Here is a 13,686-nt window from a genome sequence, read left to right on the forward strand (position 1 = left end):
TTGACCTTTTTTTCCCTTTTTTATTGAAAGCCAAGCCATCGATTCTACATCATTAAGAAAAAAGTTAACAGAAAAGTGAATCACATACTAAATGGCAAGTTTGATATTGGGGCAGGGGGAAATAAACAGTACAAACAAAAAAAAAATCATACAGCTTCTATGAGATGTTCTGAGGGAAGGTGAATGCCACGGCTGTGTCTCCACCCCTGGAAATCTGGCTAAACCACTGTTTCCAGTTGGTAAATGTTTAAAAAAAAAAACCTACTAAGGAGAAAATAGATTTTATTTACAGGAAGAGCAGAGAAAGGTGGTGTTTAATATCACCACCGCCTGCAGCTAACTGGTGTCTGAGGGCCTGATTCTTCACCCTTCCATGGTTGTAGGCCTCTCATATCTCCAAAGGTTGTGGGTGAATTTAGTGTTTAAAAAAGCAGGGAACTCTGCCTCTGGGTTTGGACTAAATTCCCTAGTTACCTCAACCCCCCCATATGATGCTCCGTGCATTGTTCTGGATCTCATCCTCCACTGAGCACCAGTCAAACCACAAGGCTGTTCTTTTGCAATGTTAGCTGGAGGGTCTGCTGGACTGAATACGGTGTTTGAACCCATCTTTTGGGAGGAAAGGCCAAAGAACTCAACAACAGCCCAGAGGTGGGGTTGGGAGCTGTCCCTTGTACATATTCTTTATAAAAACATGAGACAGCCAAAGCTGCCTATCCGAAGAGTGGAGGGATCTGCAAATACACATGTCTTGGCAAGTAACGTGGCACTGAGCAGCAAACAAACAGAGTCCTATTAGCACCCTTCCATTCAGGAGGGAACCATAAAAAACCCTCCATTCGGGCCTGCTCTCCTCTCCCTTATGAATCCCATCCCAGGCCTTGTTAGGATGCGGTTGTCATGGCACTCGAGTGTGCAGCAAGCACACTCACCCTTCGCTCTGGGTGAGAGATGGTGCTGGGACTTTAATAAATTTACAATATTGTAGGGGGGGATGCTAATGCAAATTTGTAACGTTTCACAGTAAAATTACAACGGTATTGAAAAGACTTTGTCCTGAAAACACCATCAGTAGTAAGGTCGCCTCGGATTGTTCTGCAGGAAAAGGATTAACAACAGAAGATTAATTAAAAATTGCAAGCTGAAGCCTTCTGATGAGTGTTTGAGCTCAATTAATATTAATCGAAGGACACCACTGAACACGGGGCTTGGAGAGGTAGAGCAGGAGATTCCCCTTGCGAAATGACAAATGGAATGCACCTTTCTGATAGCGCTGGCCTGCTGGATGTGACGGTGTCAGACGCAAACTGATAACGCTTTTTGTGGTGAGGAGAATGATTATTCAACATAAAACCTGCTGGGATTCAAGGACAACCCGGCAGCATCCTTTGTGTACAGTGCTCAGACTGGGCAAGTACAGGCTCAAGCCAAATGCCAGGAACTTTTCTATTAAAAATAAGAGCAAGGAGAGCTGACTGCCAGGGTGTTGTAGTAATCATGATTCGATTCAGCACAAGAACAGCATCAAAAAGAAAATCTCTGCATGAAGGGTAGCAATCATTTCCTTGTGACTGTTACCTTATTTACTCTATTCAAATGGGACCTTGGGAATCTGAAGGACTATGTGATGCAACTTTGCACTTACGTTGCACCTTTTATCAGAGGACCACTAAGTGCTTTACAAACAGCAAGTACCAGTCACCCCAGGGGTACATAAGCCTCAGCAGCTCCATTTTATGGGCAAAGAAATCAACATGCAGTTTTACCCGAGGTCCAAGTGAGCCAAGAGTGGAGCTGGACACAGCCTTGTGAGGCACATTTCTCCATTGCCCTGCCCTTGCAGTCATTTAACCAAGGCAGAAAAGCACAAAACCTCAGCACTCTGATTGTGCACGATTTCAATCCCATGTTGCGCTACTGTATGCAATTGTGCAAAAGGCTGGCAAAGGAGGCCCCAAGCCCTGACTCCTGGTCCCCCACTCTCACCAGAGCATTCTCCTGCTTGAGAGAGGCTGCGAGGATTAGCCAGTGTCTGGACAGGAAGGGCCACAACACGGCGCCTTTCACCGTTCTTATGCAAGGCAGAATGTGCCTTACAAGGTAAAATACTAGGCACCCCCCTTCTCAGTTATGGGACATGGGCATTGTCAAGAGGTCTACGGTGCTTTGGGAGCCACATTACCAAAGGGTTGGGGCGGAATCTGTAGGCCAACATCATTCTTTTACGGAACGCCTCGTACTCGTCATCCTCCTTGCTCAGCTCGGCTGGACGATCAATTCCAAACCCAGCTCCATCCACGGCAGTCGTCCCCCTGGATAAAAAAAAAAAGCACTCCCAGGTAAGAAAAGGCCAAGAGATTGTCCTCCTGCTTATCAGAAACGCATACCACCTCTCAAGATCCACCTTCTCTGGGGAGCTAAGATTGAGGAACACTGGGGACCCATTCTATACCTGTATCCAAAGGTTAGTCAGGCTGCTGTACAGTCATCTACTTCTGACTGTACAGCAGCACACTATGATTATGTTCCAGCCCCATTCCTCCACTGCCAGCTGGAAATACTCTCTCCCAGAGCAGCAGCAAGTGCAGCTGCAGTGCACATGCATGCTCGCTTAACGCTTTGTTGGATTAGAGCTGTAGCAGGGATAACTATGCTGCGCACTGCCCTGCTGATAAAACTCCAGCAGCCATGGTGGTCAAATGCACTGCACTGAAAGTGCCTGCCTCCCATCTGCCTTATCAGAGGTCCTGGGATGTGGCAGCAGTTTTCTGCATGCATCAGGCAGCTCCCTTACAGGTTGCAAAGTCTGGCATCAGCAGTGGCAGAACCCTAGCAAATGATCCCTTGCACAGCCCTGGGCAGTGGAGGCATGTTCCCCACAGCAGGCCCAGAAGCTCCATTGTTCTGTGCATCATGATCTTTTGCCACATGTTGGGTTTGAGCACCCCCACCCCCCAGACAGACTCCCCAAGAAGCTAAGCTGGTTTGCAGAGACACTTCATCTTTGCCTCACAGTGACGTACACACACACTTGTCACTGGTAAAAGGGACCGCCTGATGGGAAACATTCTGACTTGCTCTGATCATCTGTATACAGTTTTCCTGTAGTTCAGGAGAAACTACTAGGAGCTGATCAATCCAGTCAGTTTGGGATGCAAACGCTGCTTATATCAAACTATTATCCCTAAAATGCCCACAAGCAAGAAAGCATCTCTGCCGAAGAGCCTGATGTCCAGCAGGATTCAGGATCACAAACAAAGCGTTTGGCTTCATTTGGAACTAGGTTTCAAAAGCAGTTCGAGGAGTACCCTCTACTGGCAACTGCACTCTATGCACAGTGTGCCAGAGATCAGCCAGGCTGCAGCAGAGCTCTCCAGCTGCAGAAGGTATGGACTTTATATCCTGATAGCAATTGCATACAGCACTTTACAAACATCAGTTAAATCCTTGCATGGCTGTGTGCAGTAAGCCAGCATTATCTCCATTTTACAAATGAGGGAACTGAGACAGGGAGCAAGACGGTGGTGTCTAAGTCACAGCTCCAGCTGCAGCTGGCTTGTGCTCACATCACAGATATGTCTGGTGAAAACTAACAAGTCCGATCCTGGCAGAAAATAGAAATTATTTTTTCTTTACTGAAAGGATTCCACGCACTGTCCAAATGATGAACTGCAGTCACATTCGTTCCAGCTGCTTCCAATAGGCTGTGATAGAAGCATCAATTATTGGCATGACAGAAAAGGACTGAATCAATAGGAGGAAGAATTTGGCTTACTTGCTGACTGGGTTTTTAATTCCCTGTCCTTCAGTGCCGAGCCCCTCACCCTCCTTCCAGCCCATCTTCATCAGCATCTGGTAGCCGATGTTCTCCACAGTCAGTTTGAATTCCTTGTATTCAGAATAATCTGGCTCACGACCTTCCTGCAGGGCAACAAAAGGTGACACTAGCTACTTCACCAGAGACAGGGACAGAGCAGGTATCAGCTTGTGCAGATTATGGAGAGATCTAGCAAACAATAAGGAAAAGTCAATCGCTAACAGTTTCTTGGGATTTTCTTTCTACTTGACCACAGGGCAGCAAACAGGGAAGGGATGAAGTGCAGCAGAGCCCCGCATATGGTATAATGCAGTCAGCAAGGAGTGGGGAACATTGCTGTGAGACTGCGCTGAGAAATACTAAGTTCCCAAATTCAATGTTGCTAAATGGCTTGGCTCCAGATACAGCTCTTATTTAAGCCAACCTCTCAAGGGAGTTTCAAGCCTTGGGCTGGCTACAAAGAAGCACTATCAAGCATAGCAACACCCAGATGCTGTAGGGTTTAGGGAGGGCCGGCAGTTCTCAAAGGCTCTGCATTAGCTCTTTTGTGAGCTTTATGCTTCTGCTTTACTATAACTGCCTAGATAAAGCCTTGTCTCCCTGCATGCTGTTAGCAAACATGCATCCTGCTCCATGACAAGAGCTGCACACCCAAGGTAAATGTCCAAAAGGTGCATCTGTAATTATGGACAGTGCCCTGCCCTGTTACTGACAGGCTCTTTTATAACTTTGTGCAACCAGGCTTCTGTGGATTGCACAAATTGTGCCCTCCTCTCCTCCCACAGCAACAGCACCCTGGGGAATGAGGCTATTTCCCATTGTCTCCAGCAGTAGAAGAACTCCAGTGTCCTGCAGTGTCCCACAGATGAACCAAACCAGTGTCCTGACTCTTTTTAGGTTCAATTCTAAGCACAGGTATTTCTGATGGTGGGGGGGAAGCTTGCATTGGGCTTGATGCGTCTTAAACAAGAACTCCTCTATAAAGGTATCAGTAAGAATAAGTGGCTCTCAACGTGACAGGCAGACAGCACTGTCTAGCACGAGGCAGAGAATGCTTGAGCTCTACCCCTCCTTGCCATCAGGCAGATCTGAGAATCTCATTGTGGCCTGTGAAACCCTCACTCATGTCACCTTTAATGCCTTGAACGTCTCCATGAATTTCTCCAGCTCATCAGGTGGCAGGAAATCTCCAATGAAATGCTTTCCTCTGCCCATCTGCGTCAGCTGCTCAGCCCACTCTGCTCTCAACATGAACGATAAAAACAAAATGTAGAAACGATCAAACATTGCAGCTTTGATCTCAAAGTGCTTGACAAAGCATTAAGCTTCACAACCCCACATGTAGTGGATATGATCTCCATTCTACGGACAGAGAAAATGGACGCCGCAGAGGTGAAAGGATCTGCCCAAGAGCATTCAGCAAGTCATCAGCAGAGGTGGGAATGGAATCCAAGAGTCCCGACTCATGATCCCCTGCTCTGACCAGAAGACCCACTCCGGAGGTCTCTGCAGAGCAGCAAACTAAGTGCAACCTCACTGCTCCCCCTTTCCCACGCACCTCTGGTCTTGTCCATCTCCATTCGTCGAAGCTGATGTTCCCACGTCCCCAACTCGCTGTCCACCTCCTCATCGCTGTCATAACCATGCTGGTGCTGCTGAACTGCCTTCTCCCACATGATCTGCATTTCCTGCATGGCTCGCTTATGTTTCATGATCATGTCGTACATCTGCTGCATCTAGGGGAAGAAAAGCAGCAGTCTTCTCAGCTAGCCAGAGGTCCCTGGGGTTCTACAATACAGCCTGTGGCTGCCTCACCTCTGTACTATGCAGGCTACAACACTGACAACTCCCAGCAGGCACTGCTGTAACTTGATCCAAGTAGCTGGCTGCTCCAATAAACAGGAGCATCATCTGCTGGCACCTTTGAGAGCTGCATCTCTATCTTAAAAGTTGAAGGCAGCTGCCATCTGATCTTCAAGTAGTTTAACTGAAGCTCTGGATTCCAGCAACTGGCCAATTCTACTACGGCTTATGCTTTCCCTCAAGTTATAGCAACAGCGATGTACAGAAGCAACAATAGCCTTTACAGGGTTTCAGCTGGAAGGGGAACAAAGTCCCACAGGAAACGTGCAAGAGGAGACAGGGCTCCTGATATGTTTAGTGGAGAAAGCGATGGACTAGACTTGACTTGCATCCCTCAATGTCCTAACCAGCATCATTGTTGATGCAGCATCATGCATGTCCGAGGAATGCAGTAAGATTCCTCAAAGTTTGCTGTTCAGGCCTCTGGGAGGAATCTCTGCTTTTGCCACCTGTTTATTCCCACACCCCCCACCTCCAAATGCCCAAATGCTGCAATGCAACAGGCTGGCATACCAAGTAGCTCAGCAATACAGGGCCTTACCTCCTGCTGCTCCTTCAGCTGCTTCTTCTGGGCTTCAGAGAGCTCTGTCACACCCACCAGTCCAACCGGCTTCCATTTCTCATAACCGAGACCCTTGAGGTCCTGAACTGTAATAAGCAAATGTTAAAAGGCTTTAAAAAAAAAAGTGAGGCAGCTGTTTAGGATGGCAGAGCTGTGTCCCAGGATCCCTTTGGCTGAAATCCCTGCAGTCTCTTTCACAGCACAACCCCTGGTAGGACACTGCAGAATTACAGGAGACCCATTAGATGAGCCTCCCCCTCCTGGCAAACTCAGAATTGTTCCCTTCTTCAGTTTCTCTACGGTTTTGTCCAGTTTAATCTTAGGAGCCTGGTCCTCAACTTGTCTTGGGAAGTTATTCCACATTTTTAATCATCATGCTGACAGGAAGTCCCCCTCCCCCAAAAGTCCCAAGTTGTCTCTTCTTCATTTTATCTTATTTCTCCTAATTAAACTCCTTCATAAACGATTTCTCCCCCGACAAAAAAAAGAAAAAAAGAATGATATTTTCAGCATGAAGTCCCAAGCAGATTTCGGCTCATCAGCACACTGTTCAGCCAATCGGCATAGAAACTGTACTGTGTTTCCTATGTAAACAGCTACTTCATTCAGAACGATAGGCAAATGACGAACAAAGAGAGAGAGGCAGGCATTATTCTTTCTTGGAAATCACTGTTCCCAAAGGCGTTTTACTTTCTAATTTACAGAGCTCAAAGGGAGCAGTTCCAAGCATGTCAGCACTCCTGCCTTCAAAGAGGAGACGCTCTAAGTCTCAGCTCAACGATTCCATTGATGTATTCCTGTTGTGCTGTGCCTGAGTCTGAAGACCCTGCTTTGAAATTATTTTACCTGCTGCTGTATTGGGCAGGCCCCGAAATTACGTTTTAAGCTTATCCAGGCAGGTATCCATCCCACTGATTTGAAATGACCGTGCAGCACTGTGCGTTCGGAGGGGCATTTTAAAGAGTCCTAAATAGGCATTTAAAAAATGTATTGCTGCAGCATGAAATAAAATAATAAAAACATTGCTGGGGCTGTGGAAGAGAGATTTACAGTACAGAACTGCTTGCAAGCTTGCTCCATTTGTAACTCTTGGGGCCAGCAGCTCCCTCTTTGAAGCATGAGAGTCAAGACTAGAATGGTTTAAATATTTAAAGGATTAAAAAAACCCCAAAAAACCCCAAACAAACCCTCACACAACTGCACTTGAAAGTACCTTTAATTTTTCAGTACAAGAAGAAAGATTTCTTCTTCCTAATGGCTGCACAAACCTCAGTTCTAATGTAAGTCCAGGCTATGGCTAAATGATGCTTCATTAATTATTCACTCTCTATTAATTATGAAGCTGGGTAATAACAGGATCATTGTTCGTGACACCAAGTGTCTGTGCAGCATGCTAATTAGGCCCCTAGGGTCTTCTCTCCCTTTCCCTTATCCTCACTTAGGGCAATTGATCGGAGCACTGTTGCCTGCCCTCCCTCCCCAAATGCTCTCTGCCAAGCACATCACAACCTGGAAAGTAGCTGCCTTCATGCTTGCCTCAAATGAGAACACAAAGAGATCTGGCTGTCCATGCACACGCAGCACATGTTATAGGCACTCTTGTAGCCAGCTTCAGCAAGGAACTATGAGAGCAGGAGAGAAGGTTACAGAGCTGGCCGGGCCGGTCTGGGCCTGATCCTGTGAAGTGCTAAGCACCCACTATGCCCAACAATAATGAATGAGAAGTACAAGCCTAGCCATCACATTACTGAGAAATAAATAACCTGGTTCTCCCATACATGGCGAGATTTACAAGGAGCTCCACTGTGGATTTGGGATTTTTTATCTTATTTTATTTGCCTGGGTCCACAAAGAACCATGTTATATGCAGACAAAATTGTCAGAAGGAAAAGGAGAGGCAGGCCCCAGATGTTTCATATCCAGGTGGTTAGGTGGAAGGGCCCCCCCACTTAATAAGCAGGGGGTTGCTAAGTGAAGGACAGGCTGCACGGCTGCTTGCTGCAGCTTTACTTCAGCAGGGAACTGCTTCTCTCCCCAGTTGGAGCTCATGTCCTGGGCAGTTATTGGAAAGCAACACTTTATTTGGAAATAAAAGTTGGAGCACCTTAGTGGAGCTGTGCATTGGTTTGCTTTGCCTCTATATTTTTCTGGATAGCTCACAAACACTCACCCTTGTGGGAGGCTAAGGAACCCAATCCTACAAAGCTTCTGGGTCCTACTGCATAAAAACAGATTATGGGATTTAAGAGTTAGTGGCATCAGGCTAGAGTTATGCCAACAGCTGCCAAAGGACAAGGCACATCTCTTCCACGTCTTCTTTCTAGAAAAATCTGGGAGGCAGGGAAAAAGTGCTTTCATTCTAGGAAAAGCATATCCTTGCAAAATATAACCTTGGGGCACAACAGGGTTAACAGCATGAACGGTAGCCACAGCGCTGGTAGAAGACTATCTGGAGATCTACCACTGCCGATAGACCTGGAGAGAATCTTCCGCCTTCCTCATGCTGGGAGTGTATTCCCATTAGGGGCCAAAGGAGCCCTTTTTGCTACAGACGTAGCTGCCGGACCTTGGACGCTAAGTCTGCAGAGCACGTTAATTAAAATGAGGCAGATTCAAAACAGGGCCCCTCCCCCAATCCACTGCTAGGTTCTGATGAGTCTCGACACTCTTCATAGGCTCTCCCACAATGCAGTGGACCAAGTAACTATATACATATTCTACCAAGCATCTCAAGTACATTAGGCCTGTCAGGATGTAGGAAATTAGGTATTTAAGTATCAATATATTTAAGAAGAGCCTTGTTTCTGTCCAAAAGAACAATATTCCCTGCTCTACATGATATTGATTTACTACGGAAAGCAGACAGGAAAAGAAAAAGAACAGCAGCCATAAGCTAGACATACAATGCTCCACAGCAGCTATGGAAATGGGGCTAGGAAAGTATGGATAAGAACAAACAGCAGCATATCTTGTGCCTCTTGACTGCAGTGGGGCCACGGCTATGATATGGCCCTCCATTCACCTGCCAGGTCAAAGAATGTGAATTCTGGAAAGGGACTATTCCAGCTGACCCAATACTGCACTTCCCCTGCAGAGCATTAACACAACATTAATGGTTGATTTCTTATGGCTGGCAGATTGTTTGCTGTCCTTTCCTTTAAGCTGACACACTGCCCTGTGGAAAGCGACCGTGAACTACAGTGAGCATGTCACTGTCTAATTAAGTGGAAGCTGCAGCAAAAAGTGAGGGGAGATTTCAGCAAGGTGGCACACTGGGGAACACAGCTGCCAGACCCTAGCTGCAGCATAATGAGCTAGGTTGGAATTTGCATATTTTACTTTGATGGTGTCTGCTCAACTTTGGTATTTTACTTCTTAAAAATAATACAACAATAGAGAAACCTAAGGGGCAACAAGCCATCTAAGCCTGACTTTTCCTCACCAGCCCCACTGCAACTGTTAGTAGAGCTGCTAATGGCTGCAAGGAGAGGAGGACTCTGCAAGTCAGAACACGGAGAGAATTCTTCATCTGAAAGCTGGCTCAGTAGGAGCAGGAATACAAAAATCACCCTGGTGGCACATCAGGCTTGGTACCCCTCCTCCTGCATCTCTAGTGAGCCGTGTAATCAATTTTCCTGTCTTGGGCACCAGCCAGTATCTGAAGCTTTAGAGGAAAGAAACCGCTACAATATACCCCATCATGTCAAATGCTGAATACAGGGTACACGCAAGAGAGAGATGGAGGGCTTCTTCCTTTGCCCTTCTGGTGTTCAGCTGCCTCTATGATGCACATCGCTTACCCTTTACCCTGGTTAGGCATAAGGACCAATGTTATTAATAGCCACGCAATTATCCAGTCTCTAAAAACCAAAGCACAGGACTTGACTCAATGATCTGTGTGGCAGTGGCAGCCTGAATTCCAGAGGCTCACCTTGTGCTTAGAGAAGTACATGCGGTCTCACTCTGCACCTCAAAACAAATCAGTTTACTTTCTACCATTTGTCCTGTTTCATATCTTCTCCCTGCCTGTGGCAAGGAGGCACTGGCTGGAAAGCGAGGACTCCACCTCCCTGTTTTTAGACATCTGTCACTACTTCACCTGTAGTTTGTTGGCTGTTTTATCTTTGATCTTTTTCTTCATTTTCTCTCACATTTCCATATCCCTTCCCCTTGACACATTAGCTGGGCAAAGGATCCCAGACAAACTTTCAAACTGTATCTGGAAAATGTCTGCATTTGCCTGTTGTACTTGAAAGGCTCAGATTTATGTGAGCACACCTAGCACAGGCATATATGGGACAGGAGGGAAGTCATGTCCTCTGGTATTTGGTGCAAACTGCACTCTAGAAAGAGGTCTGGGCTGTGATGTTCCAACACCAGAGGGGGATAACGAACCCAAAGTTCAGTCCCACAAACTGAAACGGGCTCTGAAAGTTGGTGACTTGTATCCCTGAGCATGAGGAGAAGAGCTATTTACATGTAGCGACACTTCTGATCAGTTGAGGATGAAAGTGCTGTTTGAGGATGGTGGCTTGCCACAGGGAATAAGCACAGTTCAGACTTATATTTGTTTTCTAAGTATCCCTATTCCTGCAGTGAAATAGATCTAAATAGTGTAGAGGCTGAGACCATAATGAGCTACAGTACAGTGGGGTTTTAAAGATAGCTGAGGGATGATAAGATCCAATCCCCAGTGTCAATGAGATAAAGTGCTTTATCTGGGTTTGCACACAAGGAGAGTTAGCGGCTAGACTCAGCCAAGAGATAGTGGGTTGCTGACTGGGAAGATTACAACAACAGATAGACTTGCTGGGTTTCCTGTTTAGAGATCCAACTGGTCTAGGACAGAACACAGCGCAAAGAAAAAAAAAAAACCTCAACCAGCCCATACTATAGAACCACTAACCTGACAGTGGGGAGGGGGAAGCACTCAGGTCATGCTGGGCAAGCTCTGGTGGGGGCAATTCGACTTTCTCCTCCTCCGGCCCCCACCTGCTCTTCCTTTTCTTTTTGGAAGCGGTCACTGGGGCTGGTTTAGGAGACGTAGAAGCAGCTGACGACAATGATGATGGCAATGATGACGACGATGATGACGATGATGATGATGGCGTTGCTTCAGGAGCGATCTTGCGTTTCAAACTGGATTCCAGAGCAAGTGGTGCCCCTGTGGGGCTGCTCTTGGCTTTCCGGAACTCCTCCAGCTTCTGCCGGTAATACTTGTAGCCTTTGCTGTTTGGCTCATATAAAAACCTATGGAAAAAAAGAAAGTTTGCAGATGAAAGTTAAATTCAGGCCCAAATCCCATTCTGGCCCAGATCTCTCCTCTCTGTATCTTCCTTGTGCTGGGCTGATGCATGTTACACTAAGCTCCTCTGAGCATAGACCTCATCTGTTTGTAAATGGACCACAGCATTTACAGGGCTCTAAATACATGCAATCCTCATAAGATAGTGATTCTAGTTATTATTCTGCTCCCTTTATAACCACACGGTATTGCTTGAACAACAAAAAGTTCATCCTGAGACCATGTTCATGTTGTGCATGCTGTGTTTCAGTTCACAACAGAAGCATGGGCTTCTTTTACAGTCATGGATACTTTGCTGTGTATGCCTCCTGCACACAGGAGCACTTTCCTTGTGGGTGGAGAGTGAGCCCCGTCTGTGGGAGGAATACGAGGTGCCTGCAGTTTGACAGCTACACGGATCAGACACGCTCCAGTTTGCTACAAATGCATTTGCCACTTCTCCCCCAATTTAAGAATCTTAACAAGATTCGTAACAAGAATCTTGCCTCCTTTTAGCTTCTCCCATACCTCATTCAGAGGATCAGCTTAATATGGAATATATCCTCCTAGCAGGAATCTGTCTGTTCTTGCAGAAGAACATGCTCTGCTAGGTAATAGATTTTTACTGCTATGATTTTACACAGGTGCACAGGCACATGATTCCAATGCATTCTGAAATCTACTGGGGGTGTGATCTTCTATTCCTTAACTCAGATAAGAGTGCCATTAACTTCAGTGGGAATTGCAGCAGGACAAAGAATACTGGATTGGGCCTTCCATGAGAAATATCTGAAGTAACCAATAGAAGAGTTAAAGTTTGACCCCAGCAGGGCTTTGAGGGAATTAAATAATGAAGAAGCTCAGACAATAGCATGTGTGTTTGATAAGTCTTTCAACCAAGGGGGGTTACACAGGGCTGGAAAGCAGCCAATGAAATGTCAAGATTTTGAGAAGGAAGAGGCTAATTTAAGATTGGTGAGCCTCACTTCTCTCCCAGGGAACATATTGGAATAATTTATAAGGGCAGAAACAACAAGCTGCTTGAGTGGGCCAGAGAAAGAAGCCAGACAGTTGCCAATAGGGGGTTGTGAGGAACAAGGCCTGTCAGATAGACTGAGAGACATTTTTCAAAAGGTGACTTAACTATGGAGGAGGGACCCTAGGTGAAATCCAGTTTAGGAACTTTAAAAGGTGCTACAGGGCATTCATCACACAGAGGCAGCTCAAACACAGCAATAAATGGAAGGCCTGAATGAAAGCTGGCTGTAGGGAGAGATGCAAAGATTAGAACCAATGTCAGTGCATGTCATGGATTGGGCTAGCTAGTGGATGTACATTTGGGGAGGTGGCACTGCAGTAGCAATGCCAATCAGTTGGTTTTGAGTTGGCATGTACTCCTTTTAAGCAGGATTAGCCTAAAATCGCCATTTTAAAGGCATATTGAGGGTGCATGTCCATACACGTGCTGTTAGTGTGCCTTAAAAATGGTGATTTTAGGCTACTCCCACCTAAATTTGATACGCGATTAACTAAATTACATTAGCCCACGTTTATGCAATTTTCATGGGTGCTTATGCACATTTACACATAGACGCTTTACATGCATTAAATGGACACATACTATGTTAACGTGCATTAGCGCATTTGCATGTGGGCTAATGCAACTTAGCCAATCGCACCTAAAAGTGAATGCGCCTTAATGCACATTAGCGTCCACATGTAGATGTGCACCTAAATTACCTTAATGCACCTTAAGCAAAGGTGCATTAAGTTTAGTTGTGTGTAAACACACACCAAGACATGCCCAGTGTTTTCTACTCAGAAATCTCAGTTCTGGGCTGCGGGTTCTGGGATTGGCCAGCTGTAGAAACACCCTGGAGCAGGCACTGTCCTGTGGGTTCCTTCACTGGCAGCACGGTGGCCTCTCCAGCACCGGGCAGAGCTTTTTATTATTTTTCATTATTTGTAACAGTGGGGAGCTTTTTGTCAGGGATGCCACAAATTAAGCCCCATGTCCTCCCCTAGTGCCACTCCAATCCCTTTCCCTTATCTGATCTGCTGCTTTCTGCTCCCTGTCCTGTCTGCCACAGCATTGCATGTTCCCTCCCTGATGTTGTGTGCCACAGGCAGAGGCTGCCCACAGCACATGTACTGTAGGTT

General features: G+C 46.3%; 1 protein-coding gene across 1 annotated transcript in view; it reads right to left on the reverse strand.

Annotated features, from left to right (window-relative positions):
* Positions 1 to 13,686, reverse strand: part of SUGP1 (SURP and G-patch domain containing 1) — a 28,431-nt gene continuing 14,745 nt past the window's right edge. The window contains exons 8-14 of the mRNA XM_090027296.1: positions 11,149 to 11,492; positions 6,222 to 6,328; positions 5,376 to 5,553; positions 4,949 to 5,055; positions 3,776 to 3,921; positions 2,183 to 2,312; positions 1 to 1,095 (exon numbers count right to left, since the gene is read on the reverse strand). Of these exons, the coding sequence (XP_089883422.1) occupies positions 1,069 to 1,095; positions 2,183 to 2,312; positions 3,776 to 3,921; positions 4,949 to 5,055; positions 5,376 to 5,553; positions 6,222 to 6,328; positions 11,149 to 11,492 (1,039 nt within the window). The 3' untranslated portion in view covers positions 1 to 1,068. The remainder of the gene's footprint in view (positions 1,096 to 2,182; positions 2,313 to 3,775; positions 3,922 to 4,948; positions 5,056 to 5,375; positions 5,554 to 6,221; positions 6,329 to 11,148; positions 11,493 to 13,686) is intronic.

Source organism: Crocodylus siamensis, chromosome 14 (assembly GCF_052110815.1).
Source record: "Crocodylus siamensis isolate JL-2025a chromosome 14, ASM5211081v1, whole genome shotgun sequence".
Taxonomy (NCBI): Eukaryota; Metazoa; Chordata; order Crocodylia; family Crocodylidae; genus Crocodylus; species Crocodylus siamensis.